Here is a 23904-nt window from a genome sequence, read left to right as displayed (position 1 = left end):
TTCATGAATTACAGGATATTGAAGCCAAAAAAGAAGCACAGAAGGAAAAAGAAATTGATGAACAGGAAGCGAATGCCTCAACATTTCATAGAAGTAGGACTCCATTGGATAAAGATCTTATTAATACGGGAATCTATGAATCTTCTGGAAAACAGTGCTTGCCTCTGGTTCAGCTCATACAACAGCTTCTTAGGTAAATAGCATTAGACATATTTTAATTAGGAGGTTTATTGGTTTTCATATTAAGATAGTGAGATCGAGCACTAGGGTCTCAAAAATGTGTTTAGTTGTTGATGAAGTACTTTGAAAATTACCTAGGATAGACTTTAGAGCAGATTCTTAAATATAGGTGAGAGGAGAGGTTAGAATGTATGAAGTAGAACTGGAGATTCTAAAAGTTCACACAAGAGAAAATTGGAGTGTGTGATAAACCTAGGATGAGATTCTTAGCCTCATTAGTAAGCAGGTAGATACAAATGAAAATCATCATGGTAAGGTTGTTTTTTTAAACTGGTTGTGTCCTTGCCTCATTCTATATATCATAGATTTATATCTATTAGTTTCTAAGACAGCTTTCAAAAGCTGAAGTAAGTAAAAGAATGGTGAGTGTTATTGTCAAAGGACTGATCGGAAGGAGGTAAGAATCAGAGTCTGAATATACGCAGAGACTAACCTCGATAAGGGCTGAAGTAGTCAGTCACTGTTTGCTAAAGAATGTCAGCCTGCGTTGTGGTGACCATCAAAAAGAGCCAAAAAGCCGGGTGGTTTCTGAAAGGCATTTGTTAGACAAGGAAAAATTATTGCTCCTTTATGTAACACAACTCCGCTCTGTGTAAACCTGGCTCCTGGTTTACTATTTATACAGAGAGGAAAGAGGGCTTGGTGGGTTGGCTCAGATACCTAAGTCCAGGGCATTGGTGGGCGGTGTACTGGCATGGAGTGGCCTGCCCTTCACACCTGGAAACACCAGAATTTGCTGGGCACACAGTGAGCTTTTAAAAGAGGAAGTTTTAGAGCTAGTTCCTGACATATATTTTAGTAAATGCTAATAAAAAACCCCATTTCCTATTTTTTATAATGTGATGATTTTTAAAATCAATATTCACACATTCTGATCTTCACTATAACAGTCTGAAATAAAGTGAATTAAGTCAGTGCAGCTGTGGCAGTGACAAGAGCTTGGGAATTGTTCCTAGAAAATTGCCTTTGCGCCTGCTTGTCTAAAGCTGGCCACTGAGACCTGCCCAGCATGGTAACTGTGGCAGTAGCAGCAAGAGCAGTGTTTATGTTGCAGAGTTAATCAAGGGTCAAGTGAGAAAATGCACATTGAGTGCTTTGGAGTGAAAAGGTAAAGGTCTCTGGAGAAGTTTTAAAGCAAAAGCACGTATCTCAAGATGTGATTTTCCGAGTTCTTGACCGCCCCTTCCTTCGCCGAGGAGGCTGTGTCTGGGCCCGCTGGTGTCACTGGCAGAGAGCCAGTGCTGGTTCTCTGACCTCGGTCCTGTCTTAGGTTACTGTTCCCGGGAGGGGCCAGCTCTCCTGCTTGTTCAGACGACTTGTTCCGTTGGTGTGTAGAGACCTGTCCATCCTGGCCTGCCTAGCCCTGTGCTGTTCACTCTGGCAGTCGTTGGCCACGTTTGCCTGTGGGTGTCCAGTGTAGCTGAGACACTGGGTTTTTATTTATTTATTTATTTATTTATTTATTTTATTTTTTATTTTTTTTTTTACACACTATATGATTTTATTCACATAACATTCTTTTTTTTAATTAATTAGTTAATTTATTTTATTTTTGGCTGCGTTGGGTCTTCGTTGCTGCGTGTGGGCTTTCTCTAGTTGCGGCGAGCGGGGGCTACTCTTTGTTGCAGTGCGCGGGCTTCTCGCTGCGGTGGCTTCTCTTGTTGCAGAGCACGGGCTCTAGGCACGCGGGCTTCAGTAGTTGTGGCACGTGGGCTCAGTAGTTGTGGCTCCCGGGCTCTAGAGCGCAGGCTCAGTCGTTGTGGCGCATGGGCCCAGTTGCTCCGCGGCATGTGGGATCTTCCCGCACAAGGGATCGAACCCATGTCCCCGCGTTCTTCTTCTGCACCATCTTGTCCATCTTCTTGGCAATGCGGACCACCTCGTCCTCCATGGCCCCGGCAGGCCTGCCCCGCGCCGGGCCGCGGGGGACGGGAAACGAGCGGAGCTGGCGGGGCGGCGGGTAAGCCCAGGCGTCGGCGAGGGCCCTCAGCAGGCGTGACCGACGCGCTTCCTCACTCACGACGACTCTGAGTTTTTATTTTTTATTAAAATTCAAATTAAAAATCTTAGACCTGATTCAGCTATTAGAAAACTTGTAATTATGTTTGGAATAACTTGGCCATATGAATTTACCTTTTCAGCTCTGCATTTTTATGAGACCTAAGTGCAGATCAAGTATTCGCAATGAAAATTTAGTTATCTGAATTGAGATGTGCTGTATGTACAAGATACACAGTGGCTTTTGAAGACTTTGTGTCTTCAAAAAACTAATATAAATATCTCAATGCTTTTTCTTACTGGTTTTATGTTGAAATGATAATATTTTAAATATATGGGGATAAATACATTATTAATACTGATTTTACACGTTCTTTTTATCTTTCTCTATGTGACTGGTAGACATTTTAAAGTACACACGTGAGTCCCCGGCCGTACTTTTCTGTTGGGCAGCGCTCTCTGGCCCATCCTCGCGCGTTGTCTTCTGAACCTTCCTCTTTACGTTTGGTTCCGGTGGCATACAGGCAGGAGTGGGCTCCAGAGCAGATTCATAATGAAAAGGCACAAAACAGAAACGGAAACGTGGAGTAAATAGTACCTTAAAAATGTTTGGAAAATAGAAAAAGGAAAATGCATGTACAACCCTCTCACTAACAGAATGCCTGTGATCCAGGGTCCTTTCATAAGGGTAGATAATGTGCCCCTCCCCTTGCAGAGATAGACTTTAACATTTATTTCTTACCTTAAGTGTTTGTGACTAAAGGAGACTCAATGTATTGAGTCTAAATACATCTTCGCTGATGCAGTTGTTGAAAAATAGTCTAAAGATTTACATTTTGGAGATTTTGGAGACATTTCATATATTTTATTCTTTGGAAAACAGGTTGGAGAAACTGCAGCTTGCCAAAAGTAAGCCATGAAACAGATTTCAGAGTAACTCTTATGCTGGCAAAGAACCACAGAAAACCATTTATATTTGGCAGTAGAGAGCTGTGAAGATTTTTAAATTAATGAACTCTATCAGAATTACACACTTTGATTATGATTCTGAATTTTATATTAGGGAAATAAGTTAACATTTGTATTGTATTTTACTACTGTCTTTTGCTCCATCATATATGGCATAAAACCCAGATTCCAGACCTTTTCTTCTATTGTGATATGGTTATCAGGTCAGGTTATCAGGTCGTGGAGCAGAAAGGTGAGGTGGACCGCAGGTGAGGCCCTGAGCACCCACCTGCGTTTTGTGTGGCGGGGAGTGCTGAGCACAAGCCAGGGGTCCCTACTGCTCTTTCTTCTCAGCTCTGTGGACGTGAGTTGATGTGTGTCTTCTGCTCCTGTCCTCACTCCACTGCTGTAGTGGATGAACCCTGGGGGCTGGTACGATTGACAGGGGTTCTCCTCAAACCTGCTGTTACGTTAGAAATCGAAGAAGTGGAGCAGAATGCTTTTCCGTGGCCTGGTGTTGTGCAGAGGTTCCGGACTCGCCTCCTCAGTGACAGTGTCCGCTGGCAGCCCGCTGGCTCTCACCCTCCTGGCTGGGTTTGGGCTGGTGTGGTGGAGCTACATTGACAGAAGTTCCAGAACCAGGCTCTGCTTTGGCTCTTTTCCTTCACTAACTCCCTTCTTCCTTCTGTTTTCAGTACCACGGATCAGACCTTGTTCACCTGGCACTGAGACTGTCCCTGGGTGGCAGGGTCTCACCTGGTGTTCCCTGTGCCCTCTAAGATCTGCTTTCACACTGACTTTAGTTACCTTTCTCGGACACAAACAGGATGCCACTTTCCTTTCAAAACTGGTGGCTCAGCATTGCAGAATCTAGTCCCAGCAGCCTGGCACTCCATCACCTACAGTGTCCACTGTGTCCACTCCCCTTCCTTGTTTTGACCTCTGTGCCCTAGTTCCTTCGCATTCTGCTCATGGAAACAGAACACGTACTACTCTCCTAACTGTACTTTCTCTTTTCTCCCCATTTACTTACTGATGGTTCATTGCTCAAGTTGGATCCTGCAGTTGGAATTGGATCCTCTGCTCCTTTCCTTGCTGCCGTGTTCTTTGAGCACCTCTTACTCTGACCTGTTTTATTTGTACCCGCTTTGGTCTTCCTTCCTGTAGTTCCTGAGCCCTGGGTATCCCCCTACATGGCCCACCCGGGTGCTTACTTGAGGAGGTCTGAAGGCAGACTTGTGAGGCAAATGCAGAAATGCTAGTGGATCCTGTCTTTAAGGATAGTGTCACATTTAGATTTGAAATGCAGATTTGGACAAAAAATAATAACAGTTACTTTTCCTTCCAAAGGTTTGTACAGGAGTTTTCTATCGTTTTGGACTGTTCCATGCACCCCTTAGGAGCACATCTGTAAAGCAAAGGGTATCATTCCACCTTTTGTGTCTTCGTGTGCCTCTGCTCAGGTTTGAATGAGGTGTGCTTATTGCAGATACAGCTGACACACATTTGGGGAAGGAAGCCAGCTGCAGGTCACCTGGGTGTATGATCTTTATTTCTGATTTTAGTTTATGTTGTGATTTTTTTTTTTTTACAACCCCTCTCCCCCTTTAAAAACACACATAACTTGTTTAATTTTGTAATCCTCTTTCTCCTGCATAGAAACATTGCTTCTCAGACAGTAGCCAGATTGAAAGATGTTGCCCGTCGGATATCATCATGTCTAGACTTTGAGCAACATAGTCATGAGAGATCTGCTTCATTGGATTTGTTGCTGCGTTTTCAGCGCTTACTTATCAGTAAACTTTATCCAGGAGAAAATGTTGGTCAGACTTCAGATATTTCTAGTAAGTTACTTAAAATGTTAAAGTGTCTTGTGTGTATTTTGGCTTTTTTATTTAGGCTTCTTGACATGCCTATTCTGCATGGCCCAGATGTGTAGTTCTTATACTGTTAGATGCACCAATTTTGGAGGACTTTTGCATCCACTTTTTTTGGACAGATGTTTCTATATTAGACTCATCAATATTTTTTATTTCATTGTGTTAACATTTAAATTCCTTAGACATGAGAAATAGCATCCTTTATGTTCAGGTTAGTCTTACAGAAGATTTATCAGACTTATTCCACGGGTTAGTTGTGGACTGTTAGAGATTGACATAATGTGGGGACGAAATAGTGACCTAATATTTGGATGTCACCCTGGTAAGCTAGATGGGTGTAGTAGGAGGAATGCATCATTGTTGAAGGAAGACTGAGTCTCAGTTATAGCTCTGGTTTATTAGCTGCCGGATACGGGACTAAGTCTCCTGGGGGCTGTAGATTGCTCACCTACAGAGTTAGGATAAGACTTGAGGGTGCCTGTGAGAATGAAAATGGGATGATACGTTAAGTGCTCAGTTCTGTGTGCAACGTAGAGTAGAGCACTTTCCATAAACTCCAAAAGGAGTGACTGGCTTTTTATAAGGTAGTTTTCTCTGGCAGTGATGGAAAGGTTTGCTACTTTTGTTAATATTTTTATAGCCAGTATAGTCTAAAACAACTTTGTTACTTCCTGAAAATCGTTAGGCACTTGTAGAGGATGGAAAATTTCAGGTTGAAATTGGTGAACCATTTCAGTCTGAAAGAGGTGAGCATCTCAATGTCATAAAGTTACAATGACTAAAAAGCTGTTAAGAGCCATGTAGGAGGAAAAGTTGATTTTTTTTTTTTAATATTTATTTATTTGGCTGTGCTGGGTCTTAGTTGCAGCACACAGGATCTTCGCTGCCACGTGAGGGATCTACTTCCCTGACCAGGGATCGAACCAGGGCTCCCTGCATTGGGATTGTGGAGTCTTAACCACTGGACTGCCAGGGAAGCTCCGAAAAGTTGAGGATTTTTATGAGATTGAAAAATGCCTAACTTTGTTCACTGGGAGTAATTTTCAGGCATTAAGACTTGGACTTCGAAAACATGTATATTGGATATAAGGTTTTAGAACTCTAAATTATGACTTTAGTATTTTTACTCGAAGTTTTTAGATACTATATAGTGCAGTGTATAAAAATCAGCATATCCAAATTCAGTTTCTCAAATTATGTGATATAAAAGGAGCCAAGGACTAAATAAGTAAGGTTAACCGCTCCTATTTGAGAAAATTATTATAGGTAAAAAATGTATAGATGAGAGTAGAATAGTGGAACAATGAAGTTTATTTACAAAGTAAATTTTAATAGTGAAATGAAATTGTCTAAATCTTCCCTTCAGGTCCTGAACTAATGGGGGTTGGTTCCTTGCTGAAGAAGTACACAGCCCTTTTGTGCACACACATTGGAGATATACTGCCCGTGGCAGCCAGCATTGCTTCCACTAGCTGGCGGCACTTTGCAGAGGTGGCCTGCATTGTGGAAGGGGACTTCACTGGTACTTACCTTGTTTCCTAAATGTGGGCATGTATTTATTTTCGGAGATTGATGAGATTTAAAATTTATCATTTTGTGGTAAACCTGCATGCCTTTACCCCATACATCTTCTAGTCCTGTAGCCCTTTCTCCTTTCGTTTTTGTAGTTACTGACAATTCTGTGGTTAAGCAACCTGGTGTGGGAGTCACGTCACTGTATTATATACAGTGATACATATAATTGGTGATTTAGAGTCATACCACCGTTATTAACACTTCAATAATGAGGTTAATGGTAATTGTCTAATTTTATTTCAACAGCGTAAGAATTAGTTGCCCCTTTTAGAACCTTAATAAATTCCTATATTGCTTAATATTTTTTCAAGTTAATTCTGTGACAGAGTATTGAGTGCCTTTTTTCTGATAATAAGCTTAGTTGCAAACACTTAGTTTTCTCAATAAAAGACTCTAGTTAATACTTTTGTGTTGAAACACAGTGTTTTTGAAAAGTATTCTTATAACTCAGAGGCTTCTGTTTGATACCTATATTTGTTTCTTTCAGAATGAAAGGTAAAATAATCCTGTAGAAATATGCTAAAGGACGAGTATTCCTTATTTTGTGATCTATCAGAATTTAAACATAGCACAAGCTTACAGATGAACGCTTTTGTTTAAATCTTATGCCTTTTTCTTTCTTTTTAAATGTAGGTATTCTCCTTCCAGAACTAGTAGTTTCTATAGTGCTTCTGCTCAGTAAAAATGCTGGTCTCATGCAGGAGGCTGGAGCTGTCCCTCTGCTGGGTGGCCTGTTAGAACATCTGGATCGGTTCAACCACCTGGCACCAGGGAAGGAAAGGGACGACCATGAAGAGTTAGCCTGGCCCGGCATCATGGGTATGGCATCTTAACTTAAAGACTTTCACTGAGGAAAGTTTTGTCCTAGTCTAATCTGTTCTTGCCTTTTCATTTGAAAGACTGTTTAACAAAGGAAGACCAGTGATTGCCATTTTCACTGATGGTAGTGTAAATGGAAAACAAAGATAATCCAAATCAGAACAGATTTGGGTTATATTTAAGGAAAATTTTTCTGTTAGTAATGGTTGTTACATCCTGAATTGGATTATTTTAGAACATTCTGGAAAACCCTTTCTTGGAAATTGTCTCCAGAAGGTACTGTTGAGGTGGTTAGCTATGGTCCCACTTTGGAGGCAGACATTAATATGGGAGGACTTTCTTAAACTCACTGGCGTTATGTGACATTAATGAGTTATGGAATTCCCATAGTCAGCTGAGCACTTCCCATCCATACTGTCTCTAGTGCTTACCAAATTGGAATGAAACTTGTCTTCTCAAAGTGTTGAATTTTGATGCTTTTGAGTCTTAAGTATTATGACTTCCTGGACTCACAGAATTAATTGAAGTTGTGGTTCAACTTTCATTTTATAGGAAAGCTCAAGCAAGGTAGGCCTTTTCTTATGCCATTGTAGACTGTCATTTCTATAACATAGGAGCTTAAAACGAAAAGTAACAGTTGTCCTGAGGAAAATGACCGACCTTAGGATATTGAGCATAATTTTTTATTTTTTAGTATAGCTAATATTTTCAACACGATTCATGTACTGTTGTGAACTTAAATGGTCATTTGTGACTTTTGTCTGTTTACTGTATATGGTTGAAGGCATATAACTTGATCAGCAGTTCAAACATGCTCATTGTAAAACCTTTTTTTATTGTGAAGTATGACATATACACAAAAGCCCCGAAAGCAGCTTTGGGGCTGATCGCAGGGAAGCCGTTTATTAGGCCGGTGTCTCTGTCTCCCTGAAAGATTTCCCTCTCTGGGCTTCTGTGCTTGCTGCTCCCCTGCTTCTCTTGGTCATTTTGTCAGATAGGCACGTGCCCCATAACGACTTAGTTGTTTAAACATTCTCATGTCTGTTTCTTGGTGGTTTGTAAGGCGTGTTTTAGTACAGAATGCCAGGTTTCCACGGTGATTGTGCCTCATCTCTACAAAGCGTGGAAGTTCTCCCTGTCCCTCCTCTGTGCCAAGAGATCGCGTGCTATTTTTTTCCATATGCATTTTGTCCGTAGGATTGTTGTGCCAGCACCCTTGGGTGAAAGGACCGTTGTGGTCTCTTCTCTAGCGTACCACTTTTGTCTGAATCAGGTGACTCACTGCCCGTGTCTGCTTCTGAGCACAGAGCTTTGCCCCGGAAATATTGCACTTGCTGGCACCTCTAGTGCACTGTGGAATAGAAATGGTGATAATGGGCATCCTTGTCTTGTTCCTAGGAGCAGAGGAAAATCTTTCCAAAGTTCACACATGAAGTATGATGTTTGCTGTAGGGCTTTCTTTGTAGATAACCTTAAAATATTAAGTATGTTTCCTTCTGTTTCTGCTTTGTGATGAGTCTTTAATGGTGAATGGATTTAAAAAATTATTTATTTATTTATATTTTATTTATTTATTTTTGGCTGTGTTGGGTCTTTGTTGCTGTGCGCGGGCTTTCTCTAGTTGCGGTGACGCGGGGCTACTCTTCGTTGTGGTGTGCAGGCTTCTCATTGCGGTGGCTTCTCTTGTTGCGGAGAATGGGCTCTAGGCGTGCGGGCTTCGGTAGTTGCAGCATGCGGGCTCAGTAGTTGTGGTGCACGGGCCTCAGTAGTTGTGGCTCACGGGCTCTAGAGCACAGGCTCAGTAGTTGTGGCGCATGGGCTTAGTTGCTCCCCGGCATGTGGGATCTTCCTGCACCAGGGATTGAATCCACGTCCCCTGCATTGGCAGGTGGATTCTTAACCACTGTGCCACCAGGGAAGTCCTGTGAATGGATATTAAATTTCATCAGATACTTTTTCTGCAACTCTTGATGATTATACAGTTTTTTTCCATCCATGTTGTTGCAAATGGCAAAATTTCATTCTTTTTTATGGCTGAGTAGTATTCCATCACATATATTTGGTATATATATATATATGTATAAATATAGCATATATATATGTATATATGGTGTATATATATGTGTGTGTGTGTGTATACACACGTGTACAAACCACACCTTTTTTATCCATTCATCTGTTGATGGATACTTCACTGTTTCCACCTTTTGGCTGTTGTGACTAATGCTGCTGTGAATATGGCTGTGTAGATGTCTGAGTCCCTGCTTTCACTTCTTTTGGGTATATAGCCAAAAGTGGGATTGCTGAATCATATGATAATTCCATGTTTAATTTCTTAAGGAATTGCCATACTGTTTTCCACAGTAGCTATACCATTTTATATTCCCACAGGCAATGCACAAGGAAGGGTTCTAATTTCTCCACCTCTTTGCCAACATTTGTTGTCTGTGTTTTAAATAATAGCCATCCTGTTTGGATGAAGTGGTATTACATTGTAGTTTTGATTTGGTTTTCCCTAATGATTAGTGGTGTTGTGCATCTGTTTATGTGCCTGTTGACCATGTGCATATCTTTGGAGAAATGTCTTTTCAAGTCTTTTTCCAACTTTTTTTTTTGTTTTTTTGCCATCCTGTGTGATCTTAGTTCCCCGACCAGAGATCGAACCCGTGCCCCCTGCAGTGGAAGTGCAGAGTCCTAACCACTGGACCACTAGGGAATCCCCCTTTTTCCTACCTTTGAGTCAGATTTTTTGTTGTTATTGTAGAGTTGTAGGAGTTTCTTACGTATTCTGGATATATATGATTTGCAAATATTTTCTCTCATTCTGTGGGTTGCTTTTTCATTCTGTTGATAGTGTACTTTGATTTTTTTTTTTTTGATGAAGGTTGCCTGTGCGTTTGATGTCTTGTCTAAAAATATCATTGCCAAATCCAGTGTCATTAAGCTTTCCTCCTATGTTTTCTTCTAAGATACACACACACACACACACACACACACACTTTTTTTTTTTTGGCTGTGCCGTTCAGCATGTGGGATCTTAGTTCCCCGACCAGGGATCAAACCCGCGCCCCTTGCCTTGGAGGTGCAGAGTCTCAACCACTGGACCACCAGGGAAGTCCAAGAGTTTTCTGTTTTCTAGTTTTAACTCTTATGTTTAGGTCTTTAATCTATTTTGAGTTAATTTTTGTGTATGGTGAAAGGTAGGGGTCCAACTTGATTCATTTGCAATTGAATATTCAGTTTTCCCAGCACCATTTATTTCTAAAGACTGTTCTTTTTTCCCCATTGAATGGTCTTGCCACCCTTGTCAAAAAAATCATTTGACTATATATTGTGAGGATTTATTTCTGGACTCTCTATTCTCTTCTGTTGATCTAAATGTCTGTCATTATGCTGATACCACACTGTTCTTTCTTTATTTTTCTTCTTTCTTAGGGTTTAATCTGACATTTTTCTAACTTTTTGAGAAATGATAATTGTTAGCATATTGATGTTTTTGTAATATGTTTATTATGAAAGTTTTCTAACAGAGGTAAAAGTAGAGAGAATAATATAATGAATGTAGAATAAAAAGTATTCAGATTCCTGGGGATTTTGCTGGCATTTCAGTGGTTAGGACTCCGAGCTTCCACTGCAGGGGGCACAGGTTCCATTCCTGGTTGGGAACTAAGATCCTGCATGCTGTGTGGCGTGGCCAAAAAAAAAAAAAAAAAAAAATTCACATTCCCGAAGCATTCCTACACTTTCTATCTGATTGATTGATTGTATTATTTTAAAGCATATTTCTGTCTTTAAAACATTTTCACGCACTTCACCTGTTAATGATAAGAACTTTTTTGGGAGAATAAAACCACAATCTCATTATCCTAAGATTAACAGTGATTCATTAATCTCTTTATTAGTGGTTATTTTGAGTCAGGATCTAAACAAGTTCTGTATGTTGCAGCTGGGTGATATATACTTGAGTCTCTTTTTCCCCAACAGTGTATTTCCAGGCTCTCCTCTCCCTCTCTTTTGTCATACTGTTTATTTTTCAAAGAAGTAGGACATTTGTTCTGGAGAATTTCACATTTTCTGAACTTGGTTGATTGCATTTTCTTCTTCAAGTCTTAACATCTTCTGTCAGTTACATTTTCTGTAAACATCTGATGATATGTATAGGCTTAATGAGATTTGGATTCAGTTTTGATGGGTCAGAGTGTGTGTGCTTTTTGTTTCATCGGCTCAGAGGCCTGTGATGGTGGGCGGTCCCACCTTCAGTTCTGTTCACGTGGACCAGGGAGTTCATGTATAGCGTGTCCTCTGTGCAGTCCCCCAGCAACCTTGCCCTCCGCTGTTTGGTAGCATAAGGTACAGTTTGCACGGGGAGGATGTGATCCTGGCTTGATTCACCACCACCCCACCCCTCGGTCACCATTGTTTGTAATATTAAGTTGGAGTCCTAATGCTTCCAGAGGTGACCCATGAGGTTTTCTTTTTTCTTTGAGTATCATTATGAACTCATTGAATTTTATTGATTTCATGTTTGTTAACTTACTTTTTAGCTTTTCTTTTTTCCTAATATATACATTTAAAGGTAGAAATGCCCTCAAACATACATTTAGCTGTATGTCACAAGTGTTGATGCGTAGTATTTTCATTATTGTTCATTTCAGTTGTCTGATTTCCGTAGTCATTTTTTTCTGGGAATTTATGAAATATATTTCATAATTTTCAAATATGTAGAGATTTTTATTTATTTTTTGTTACCTGTTTATACTGTTCATTCATTCGTTTGTTTGTTTGTTTACTTATTTATTTATTTTTGGCCGTACCGCACGGCTTGCGAGATTGAACCTGGCCCTCGGCAGTGGAAGCGTGGAGTCCTAACCACTGGACCACCGGGGAGTTGCGTTCCCTATTTCTAAATTTCTAACTTAACTGCACTGTCGTCAGTGTCCATGCTGTGTAACTTGACTTATTTGAAACTTTTTGAGATTTGCTCTAATGCTTGGTATATGGCCGGACTTGCTCTTCATGCTGTTCATGTGGTGTTTTTGTTTTTGTTTTTAAATCATTCTGTATCCTTGCTGAATTTTTGTTTGTGGTGATAGTTATAGTAAGAGGTATGTTAATTTCTCATTGTGTTTGTGGATTTGTCTATTTCACCTTGTAGTTCTTTCACACAGTTTGTTCTTGTCATGTTATCTATTGATCTATTGATTCATTGATTTTGGTTTCTGTATACACAGAGTCATTTTTTACAGGTCAGAACTGTAGAAATAATGAGGAAGTGACGCTTATACGCAAGGCTGATTTGGAGAACCATAACAAAGATGGAGGCTTCTGGACTGTGATTGATGGGAAAGTGTATGATATAAAGGACTTCCAGACGCAGTCATTAACAGGAAATAGTATTCTTGGTAAGGCCTCGCTTTTTACTTCATGGTTAGAAGTTGCAGATGTGTTATTTTAAGCAGAGCATTCGGTTTAAAATGATCAATTTAGTACTGCTCCAGCACCCATACATTTTAATCTGTCAGTGACTTTGGGGTCTGTCCTACCACAGCAAATTCAGGCACATATGCAAAATTTCTTAATATTATGCATTTTTTGTTCCAACACTTGTTGGAACTTGTTCCAAGTTCTGAGTTGACCCAGACAGCCCTGGGAGAGGATGAGAGATCACATTACTTTGGTAACCCTCACTTTGGAGTTAACCTGCCTAATCTATTTCCCACTTGCCATTTCTACTATAAATGCCTAGGCAAACTGTACTGAAGTCATGTTGCTTTTGTCTGTTTTGTTTCAGCTCAGTTTGTAGGGGAAGACCCGGTGGTAGCTTTGGAAGCTGCTTTGCAGTTTGAAGACACGCGGGAATCAATGCATGCCTTCTGTGTTGGCCAGTATCTGGAGGTGAGGCTGTGTGCAATGAGCGCCAAGGTGGACTTCAGTGGAGACCCTCTCTGGATATTCCTGAGAAGTGGTTTTTACCCTGAAATAGTGCTGGTTGGATCTTTTGGGGGAGGGGGACATTATTAAGTGATAAACACAAAGATCTTTTAGAGATTTTTTTCATAACTCAATTTACATTTATTCATGTAGTTTATGATGTATTGGCCTTGAAAAATTATTTTAAAATTGTTAATTTGTAAGAAACATAGACCTTGTTCCACAAAAAAAAAAAAAAGAGGTTAACTTTTTGTCTTTACAATTTTATTATAATCCTATGTAGAAATTTGGAAGGACTTACCATCTTGAGATACATAATTTTGGGGATGAACTGTTTAGTAGCATAATTTTTTAGAATAGAAATATGTCCATTCTATATATTCATTAGCATTGGGATTCATATATTGGGATAGGCTTTCCAGATATGGATACAGAGGTAATAAAATTTATTAAGTTATGCCTCAAGGGTAATGTTTGAAGCATTTTATGAAGGGAAAAATTAACTTTGTTTATAAATTGTCATGTGGCTGGCAACATTTAAGATTATTTTCATGAGATCCCTTTCTTTTCTAACTTCTATTTGATTCCCTAAGGGATTTTCTAGCCAAGTGGTTTATCACTGCTTTGGATTTTCTACCAGACTTATGCATATACTGTCTGCCTTATATCTTCTGTTATTTTGGTAGCAGCCTGATCTCCCTATTATAGGATATAGTCTTTATTATGGCAGTATGTCTTGTTTAAGGATAAAGCTGTGGGTCTTCTTGGTTTAATGTTAATTAACCCTGTTTTCTCATACTGATGATGAAATTTATCTTTTGCAGCCTGACCAAGAAATTGTTACCATACCAGATTTGGGAAGTCTGTCTTCACCTCTTATAGACACTGAAAGAAATCTGGGCCTACTCCTTGGGTTACACGCTTCCTATTTAGCTATGAGCACACCGCTGTCTCCAGTTGAGGTCGAATGTGCCAGTAAGAAAAATTTTGTTTTCTGCTAACAGATTAGCAGGTTATTTAAGCTGAGCTATAAGTGCCACTGAGAATAGAACAGGAAGAATCAACACAGTTATTGGTGAGGAAAAATAAGGATAGTGAGACTAAATCAGTTAATAGAAATAGCTGTGAGCGGCTTTCATCTGGGCTCACGATCTGTGGCAGCACAGGAAGCTAACAGGTATGTAGGAAGGTTGGGCCTGTGCGTGGTCTCACTTCTGCATTCTCTAACAGATCGGCTCAACTCGGCTGTCATCTCCCTGTGTGCCTAGAAATCCACGTGATGTGGACTGGCTATTCCTCTTAGGAATGCTGTTCTGTTTGAGTATTGTGTTTTTACCACTCAAATCCAATACATTTTGGGATGGCAACCTTTGTAACCACCAAAATATTACATTTTCTCCATATCCCATATGATAGGTTTAAATATCTCTTCACATATTTGTGCGTTTCTCCATCTGTCTTTCCACTGACTATCCAACAAGCATCTATCGAGTAATTTCTCATGTGAATTACCATGTTAGGCTCTGAGGGTGTAGTAGTGTAGAATTAGGTGCACCTCTGCCCTCAGGTGCTTCCTGTGTGATGATGAGCCAGACATGATAAGCAGGTCAGGTTGGATGGTGGTAAAGGATAAAATGGAGACATTTGTAAGTGGTTTGGGAAGTGGGGAGGGGGTGGAGGGAAAGACTTCATGGAGGTGGAGCCATCCTGAAATTGGAGTCCCAGCAGACTGGGTGTGTGAGGGCATCATTGAGAAAGTCAGCTTCGAGCTGCTTGTGTATGTACAGGGTCGGGGGAGAAGGCTAGTGGGCAGGGATGATCATGGTGCCTGCTCAGCCTGCCTTCTGGAGCGCACCCTTGGTGTATGTGCTGGGCGCTTTGCTGTCTGCAGAGCCTCTAAGACAGTGGACTTTTCTTCCTCTGAAGACCTGTAGGGGACTTCCCTGGTGGCACAGTGGTTAAGAATCCGCCTGCCAATGCGGGGGACACGGGTTCAAGCCCTGGTCCAGGAAGATCCCACATGCCGCGGAGCGACTAAGCCTGTGCGCCACAGCTACTGAGCCTGTGCTCTAGAGCCCGCGAGCCACAACTACTGAGCCTGAGTGCTGTAACTACTGAAGACCGCACACCTAGAGCCCATGCTCTGCAACAGGAGAAGCCACCGCAGTGAGAATGACCACGCACCGCAATGAAGAGCCCCCACTCAATGCAACTAGAGAAAGCCTGCGCAGCAACGAGCCAATGCAGCCAAAAATTAAAAAAAATTAAAAAAAAAAAATACCTATAGTATCGTAGATTTGCAGATTTTCGGCAAGGAACTGGGAAGCGTCAGCGTAGTGGGGAGCAGTAGGTGTTATGGGCCCGGTGTGTGGGGGTCTGTCCACTCTAGGACGTCAGAAGGCACCATTGGAGCAGTATCTTTAAGAGACACGAGGGAGGGGGCTTCCCTGGTGGCGCAGTGGTTAAGAATCCGCCTGCCAATGCAGGGGACACAGGTTTGAGCCCTGGTCCGGGAAGATTCCCACATGCCGCGGAGCAACTAAGCCCGTGCGCCACAACTACTGAGCCTGCACTCTAGAGCCTGCGAGCCACAACTACTGAGCCCACGTGCCTAGAGCCCGTGCTCCACAACAAGAGAAGCCACCACAATGAGAAGCCCGTGCACCGCAACGAAGAGTAGCCCTCGCTCGCCGCAACTAGAGAAAGCCTGCTCAGCAATGAAGACCCAATGCAGCCAAAAATAAAAAACAAACAAACAAATAAATAAATAAAAAAAATAAATTTATTAAAAAAAAAGGGACAAGAGGGAGTTCTAAATGGAGAGGTTCAGGGAGGGTCTGATCACATTTGTGTTTTAGAAGAATTAATGTGACACTTTGATGAATGCTCCTGAATGCTCTAAAATCTAAATTTCCAGTTAAAGAACATTGAGTGTATCCGGATTTGATTGCTTGGGTTTTGGAGGAATATTTTGATAACACAGTTATTGAAAAGAAATCTGTAGTTATGTTAAAACTGATTATTCTTTGGTGAATCTCACTCATAGCAGTTATAATGAGTATCCGTATTTGCACTGATGGGTGGCATGTTCTTATGGGGTCTGACCTGTGCCTCAGCACAGGTCTCCTTTATAGCCTACTGGATCTCAGGTTTCCAGGTATCTGTCCCTTACTTAAGATCTTGTGTTGTATGTTCAGTAGTCTCTTATTATTATTAATTGATTAATGCTCTAGGGAGGCGTGCTGCCCTGAGCATGTTTTTCTTCACGGAACCCTTCACATGCGCTGTTCTCCTGCCTGGACGCTCAGCGTCTTGGTCTTCATCCAGATCACAGCAAATTCCTTACCGTCCCTCCGAGTAGTCGGGGGCTTGTTGCTGCACGGTCATTCCCCTGTTGTACTTGTGGCCTGTGGTTATCCCAATTGAAATCGGTGATTACTTGTGTAAGTGGTATCTCAGTGCTCTTCTCCCTGTTGGAAGGCATAGCTCTAGTCTTCACGTGGTTTCTGTGGATCTGGACAGCTCCATGTTTGAGCAGGTATCCGGTAAATGTTGGACTGGAACTATTATATTGGGTTCTGATACCATGCTTACGATGTGTTGAGTAACCAGAAAGTGTTACCTTTTTTCACGTAGATATAGGAATTATAAGCCAATCTATGTAAATACGTTAGATGTGACTTTCATATGAATGATCCTGAATTTCACCTCCTAAATGAAGTACTTAGTTTTCTATCCTTTTTTTTTTTTTTTTTTTTTTCAGTATTTATTTCTGAACAATGCACTCAGGTTTCTTTTTAACGTTTGCGTGTGCACCCTCTAGAGTGGCTTCAGTCATCCATCTTCTCTGGAGGCCTGCAGACTAGCCAGATCCACTACAGCTACAATGAGGAGAAAGACGAGGACCACTGCAGCTCTCCGGGGGGCACTCGTGCCAGCAAGTCCCGGCTCTGCTCCCACAGACGGGCGCTGGGTGACCATTCCCAGGCATTCCTGCAAGCCATTGCTGACAGTGACATTCAGGACCACAACGTGAAGGTGAGTGAGGCCTTCCCACACTCAGGGTCCTTTGTTTACCTTAGGACTTCGACTTGTGAACACCTTAGCACAGGCTTTGGTTAGCTTAGCACAGACTTTGTTTACCTATTATTTGGAGGGCTGGTTTTGAGGTAAGAGGCTGGTTCAGTTCAATGTCCGGTGAGGTTTTAGAAGCTACGGCACTTAGTTTAGAATTCATGACGATGTTGTGAGGTTGGCTCTGAAGTTACCTCCAGCTGTTTCTGTTGCAGGACTTTCTGTGTCAGATAGAAAGGTACTGTAGGCAGTGCCACTTGACCACACCCATCACCTTTCCTCCTGAGCATCCTGTGGAGGAGGTCGGCCGCTTGCTGTTATGCTGCCTCTTAAAACATGAAGATTTAGGTATGACGCTCAGTATTTTAGCCGTACTGTAGATCTTTCAACTGACATGTAGTACACATTCATTCCTACCCTGCCCTTTCTTTTAAATATCTTTTACAGGTCACGTGGCATTATCTTTAGTTTATGCAGGTACACTTGGTATTGAGCAAGTGAAGCACAGAACGTTGCCTAAATCAGTGGTGGATGTTTGTAGAGTTGTCTACCAAGCAAAATGCTCACTCATTAAGGTAAACAGATTTTGATTTTCTTTCTTCTGTGCTTTGTGGACAGTTGGCAAAGTATTCGTTGTTAAGTTGTTCTTTCATATTTAACTTTGTAGACACATCAAGAACAGGGCCGTTCTTACAAGGAGGTCTGTGCCCCAGTCATTGAACGTTTGAGGTTCCTCTTTAATGAACTGAGACCTGCAGTTTGTAATGACCTCTCTATAATGTCCAAGTTTAAACTGTTAAGTTCTTTGCCCCGTTGGAGGAGGATAGCTCAGAAGATAATTCGAGAACGAAGGAAGAAGAGAGGTAAGAAGGTAAAAGGTAGGAGGATTCTTTCAGAGTGTGTCCCCGTGTAGGTGTCTGTGGTTGCAGTGAGGCTGTGGGCTGCTGCTCACCAATTGTGGCATTTTCACAAGTGCCATAATGTTTGTTATGTGTATTTATGGTTAAGTGTGCAAATCCTGCTTATTTTTCCAAGATATCAGATGATGATGCAACTTTGGGATTGAGTGTGTTATGATTTGGTAACTTAGTAAATTGATGCTGAAAATACTGTAAACTTTATTAAATTGATGGGGAAAAGGAAGTGTTTTTTTAATCACTTGTCCTGGTAATGAGATATATGGGAACGTTTAATCTTTCAATTAATCTTGCCATTCTTGTGAAGAAATGTTTTTCTTTGGCAATATTGAGTATTCTGAAACATGGAAGATTGTTATAAAAGGAACCGAAAGAGTTACTGATATTTTCAGGAAGCAACTGTGTAGGGATATGGAAAAGAGTTTTTGTATTAACCAAAATTTGAGTGAAAATACATACTTTCTAATTTGGTCATTTGTGATTATAAGCAAGTCTACCAAAATATCTGATTATATTCTTATGAATTATATTGATTTATTCCCAGATTAGCTTGTTAAGCAATATTAATTACTGAGTTTTTGATGGACATTACAAACAATGCCATGAAAGACTAACTTATTTTAGAAGCCATCCTGAATTGATTGTTCCTGAGCTTAAACCACAGCTTATCTGGATCCTGGAGATGCTCTGAATCAGGAGATATGGCAGGAACACTTCTGAGATCCCTTTAACCCAGGTAGCCAGGAAACTCAGAGACTGCCATCTCAGCGTGAGGGAGGATGGCCCCATCCCCGCGTGGCCATTGCCTCCCTGGACTCTGAGCTCACACTGTCACTGCTTAAACTTTCTTGATGATGCGGGTTGATATATTTAATTGTAACATAGAAATAATTAATATTCCTGGTGCTGTGCTAAGTTTGATGATTTACTGGTAGGGCTCCACAGGACTCAGAAGAACTATTATGCTCTTAGTTATTACTGTGAAAGGGTACAGATAAAAATTAGCAAAAGGAGAGGTGCATGGAGGGAATTCCAAAGGAAACCGGGCCCGGGCTTCCAGTGTTCCCTCCAGTGAATCACACAGGGTCGTGCTTGGTTCTCTCAGCAGTGACGTGTGACACGTGTGAAGGACTGTCAGTCAGGGATGCTCAGCTGAACCTTGGTGTCCGGGGTTGTTGTTGGGAGTCAGTCACATGGCCATGTGGGGCCTGCGTGATTGCTCTCAGCTGCCCAGACTCCATCCAGAGGCAGAAACAGGCAGTTGCCGTAAGTCACAAGCTGTCTGGTTACACGGTAAAGGTGGTCCTGTGCCTCAGACACACTCTTCTCAGGCAGAACATACCAAGGTTTCAGAGCTCAGTTCGCAGGAGCTGGTCAAGAGCCAGTGCTGACGGGACAGGCCTTTCTTGGGAATTTGCAGGGTTTGAGCAACCCAGACCTGCTGTGTTAATGTTTTATTGCCTAGGTTTATTATTGTGTTGCTTGTTATTTATATTATATATTGAGAAGAATGAGACTGGAAACCTTGAAGAGGACCAAAAGTACGGAAGCAACACCACATATCACATTGCAAATTCAATAGAAATTTCTCTGATTAAAAAGACTAACATAGTCAGAGGCATCTAATTGATTCAGTTGCACACTGGTGACGGAACCAATGCACTAGTCCAGAGTGGGCAAACTAGGGTCTGGGGACAAATGCAGCCTACCACTTGCTATGTATCGCCCATGAGCTAAGGCTGGGTTTTGCATTTTTAAATTATTTTTTAAAAAATCAAAAGAAGACTATGATTCATGAAGATTATATGAAATTTAAATGACAGCATTCATAAATAAAGTTAGCCAGTTTTCATGCTGCAACAGTAGAGTATTTGCAGAAATAGACTGAAATAGCCTGCAAAGACTAAAGTATTCGCTGTCTGGCCCTTTATGAAAAAGTTTGCCAACCCCTGGGCTTCCCCTTCTTTAGGGCTTCCCTCCATCGTAACACTGTCACTGTCTTTCTATCCCTGACGTGGAGTGGCAAAGTGTTATTACTAGATGTAATGTGAGAATAATTATGATAGTTTTTACTTTTGTAATTTGAGCACTTGACAATGATATTTATGTGTTTCTGTGAATAACATATATCCTTCATGCAAATTTAAACATTTCTTAATTTAAAATCATATTTAATGATTGTTATAATGAATGATGTTTTTAAACATAGTTCCTAAGAAGCCAGACTCTACTGATGATGAAGAAAAAATTGGAAACGGAGAGAGTGAAGAAGCTTGCCTCTTGCCTCACAGTCCTATAAATGTGGACAAAAGACCCATTACAGTTAAATCACCCAAGGTGAAGTACTTTTTGTGATTCTAAGACTGGCTGTGTAGAAGCACAACATACTGCAAGGGAATCCACAAATATTGTCGCTTTGTTTTTGAATATACAGTAGAGATTTTGGTGGTTATTAAAAGTGTGAGTAACTGTGCCCCAGTGGTGCTTAATGCACTTGACTTATGGTGCCCTGGTCAAATCGATAGCTGGAGAAGTGTTTCCTTTTACTTTTAGTAGTATATTGTATCATTATTTGTTCACCATTTTCTTCATTCATTCATTTATTCACTCATTCATTGAATGTATCCTTTGTTCCAGAAACTATTAATATGGATGATAATTTAACTTTGCATGTCAGGTTAGCCGATTCTAAAGTATGTAAGCATACAGATTATAAATTCACTTATAAGCCTATTTATGATGTAGTCATTTTTATCATAAATTAATTACTAAATTTAAAATATTTTACCAATTTAAACCTAGTGGCATTTATTTATATTTTCTTCAAGTAGTTGTTTTAGAGCCCTTGTTAAAATGAATAGGGTTAACTAATGGTGAAAACGGTTTTCCTTTGTCAGGATAAATGGCAGCCACTACTGAGTACAGTTACAGGTGTTCACAAATACAAATGGTTGAAGCAGAATGTCCAGGGTCTGTATCCTCAGTCTGCACTCCTCAGTACTATTGCTGAATTTGCCCTTAAAGAAGAGCCGGTGGATGTGGAAAAAATGAGAAAGTGCCTACTAAAACAGGTAAATTTGCTAAGAACATTCTTCTCTGTATTGGATAATACATAAACACTTAACAGTATGCATTGATGTTTTGCAGTTGGAGAGAGCAGAGGTTCGCCTGGAAGGGATAGATACAATTTTAAAACTGGCAGCCAAAAATTTCTTACTTCCATCTGTGCAGTATGCTATGTTCTGTGGATGGCAAAGACTTATTCCAGAGGGGATTGATATAGGGTAAAACTTTATAATATTTTTTCTTAATTAAGGGAAGCTGTGACAACAAAGCTTTGTTTTATTGAAGTCTGGCAGTGTTCTAAGTAAAATTCTTCATCTTTGTTTGAAAGGGAACCCCTTACTGATTGTTTAAAGGATGTTGATTTGATCCCACCTTTTAATCGGATGCTGCTTGAAGTAACTTTTGGCAAGCTGTATGCTTGGGCTGTTCAGAATATTCGAAATATTTTGATGGATGCAAATAACAAATTTAAAGAACTTGGTGAGTTAAAAATCTGACAGTTAAAAGGCTGTATTAAAATTGCTGTTGATGTCAGTGATCACATCAGCATTATTTCATAGTTTGGCTCTTAATTATATATTCTGGAAACCTGCAAATTCTTATTTTTGCTTTGAAGACTTTAATAACTTTGTGCATTAGAATGATAATCTAAGCTGCTGTAAGTTTTCTCAAATTCTAAACAAAACTTTCAAAATTTGGCAGAAGATACAATCTTGTAGTATCCTAATATAAAGCTTTTGCATTTTAACATTTTCATGTGTATCACTTACACAATCTATCCTAGAATGTGTATCCTATATTAATACATAATTTCCTGGACAGTTTGAGCATCTACAGAGAAGTGGTAGGATTGGTTTTGTGGAAGAGAAGTGAAGTATCTCTCTTACGTTTGACATGAAATGAGTAAGCCACCAGGGATGTTTAGAAGAGCAGTGTGATATGTTTTGTAGACAGAGGAAGATAGCTGTATGTGGAGTGATGGTGATGGTGGTATGATTATTGCAAAGCAATACAGAGCTGCCCGATGTCCCCACTCTATGGATATCTGATGAAAAAGACAGACTTATGAAAAAAAAATTGTTAATGCTTTCTGCATCGTGTATGTTCTTGTATCCACGCACAAGAGATTTATGTAGGTGCCAACGCTTTTTAGGTATCCAGCCTGTCCCCCTGCAAACCATTACAAATGAGAACCCGTCGGGACCAAGCCTGGGGACGACCCCACAAGCTCGCTTTCTCCTGGTCATGCTCAGCATGCTCACCCTGCAGCACGGTGCCCACAGCCTGAGCCTCCTGCTGAACTCTGGCACGCTCGCTCTCACACAGACAGCACTTCGGCTCATTGGTGGGTTGGCATCGCCCGAAGTCCTTTGTGAAAATGCCACGGTTTTGCCTTGCTCTCTCTCTCTCTTTTTATAAACTTTTTTTTTTTTTTATTGTGGTAAAATACAAATAACATAAAATTTACTATTCTAAGTACTTTTAAGTTTATAACTCATTGTCGTCAGTAAGCACATCCACAATGTTGTGCCAGCCTTAATACTATCTAGTTCCATAACTTTTCATCACCCCCAGTGCAAACCCATATCCATTTAGCAGTGACTCCTGATTTCGCACTCCCCCAGCTGTTGGCAGCAACAAGTCTGCTTTCTGTCTCTATGGACTTGCTCCTTCTGGATGTTTCATACAAATGAAATCATACAATTTTAACCTTTTGTATCTGGCTTACTTCATTTAGCATGTATCAGTACTTCATTTCTTTTTAAGGCTAAAAAATATTATATGAATATACTGTGTTTTATTTATCCATTCATCCATTGATGGACATTGGCTCGTATCTGTATTTTGGCCATGGTGAGTTGTGCTCCTAGGAACATTTGTGTACAAGTTTTTGTTTGCACACCTGTTACCAGTCCTTCTGTCATGTACTTAGTGGAATTGCAGGGTCATATGGTAATCCTATGTTCAGCTTGCTCAGGAACTGTCAAACTGTTCCACACTACTATACCATTTTACATTCCCACAGCAATGGGCCAGGAGTTTCAGTTTCTCCGTGTCCTTGCCAACACTAGTTATTTTCTGATGTTTTTTTTTTTTTTTTTTGAATTAAGGCTACCCTAGTTGGCGTGAAGTGGTATTTCATTGTGGTTTGTTTTACACTTCACTAATATTGAATGACGTTGAGCCTTTTTACCTGTGTTCGTTGTATATCTAGGAGAAACGTCTGTTCACATCCTTTGCCCATTTAAAAATTGGGTTGTTTGTGTTTGGGCCCTTTACACATTCTGGATACTAGACTGTTATCAGTTATGTGATTTGAAGACATTTTTTTCCCACTCTGGGTTTTGTTTTACTTTGGTGCACAGAAATTTCAAAATATGATTAAGTCTAATTTATCTGTTATTCTTTTGTTGCTTGTGCTTTTGATGTCATGTTTAAGAAATCATTGCCAAATC

The 23904-nt window shown here is 40.6% G+C and overlaps 1 protein-coding gene across 8 annotated transcripts in view; it reads left to right on the top strand.

The window, feature by feature from the left end:
* Positions 1-23904, top strand: part of HERC2 (HECT and RLD domain containing E3 ubiquitin protein ligase 2) — a 224880-nt gene that overhangs the window by 85085 nt on the left and 115891 nt on the right. For 4 of the 8 annotated variants that reach the window (XM_082395460.1, XM_082395463.1, XM_082395466.1 and 1 more), the window contains exons 20-35: positions 15-193; positions 4846-5030; positions 6433-6588; positions 7275-7460; positions 12692-12862; positions 13252-13355; positions 14216-14366; positions 17215-17429; positions 17681-17813; positions 17913-18040; positions 18133-18343; positions 20592-20719; positions 21280-21453; positions 21530-21666; positions 21777-21928; positions 22602-22793. In XM_082395460.1, coding sequence (XP_082251586.1) covers positions 15-193; positions 4846-5030; positions 6433-6588; positions 7275-7460; positions 12692-12862; positions 13252-13355; positions 14216-14366; positions 17215-17429; positions 17681-17813; positions 17913-18040; positions 18133-18343; positions 20592-20719; positions 21280-21453; positions 21530-21666; positions 21777-21928; positions 22602-22793 — 2602 coding nt within the window. The remainder of the gene's footprint in view (positions 1-14; positions 194-4845; positions 5031-6432; positions 6589-7274; positions 7461-12691; positions 12863-13251; positions 13356-14215; positions 14367-17214; positions 17430-17680; positions 17814-17912; positions 18041-18132; positions 18344-20591; positions 20720-21279; positions 21454-21529; positions 21667-21776; positions 21929-22601; positions 22794-23904) is intronic. The other 4 variants (XM_082395465.1, XM_082395464.1, XM_082395461.1 and 1 more) reach the window with 2 other exon arrangements.

Source organism: Balaenoptera borealis, assembly GCF_965194805.1.
Source record: "Balaenoptera borealis genome assembly, chromosome: 6".
NCBI lineage: Eukaryota > Metazoa > Chordata > Mammalia > Artiodactyla > Balaenopteridae > Balaenoptera > Balaenoptera borealis.
This window is presented reverse-complemented; position numbering and strand designations above follow the sequence as displayed.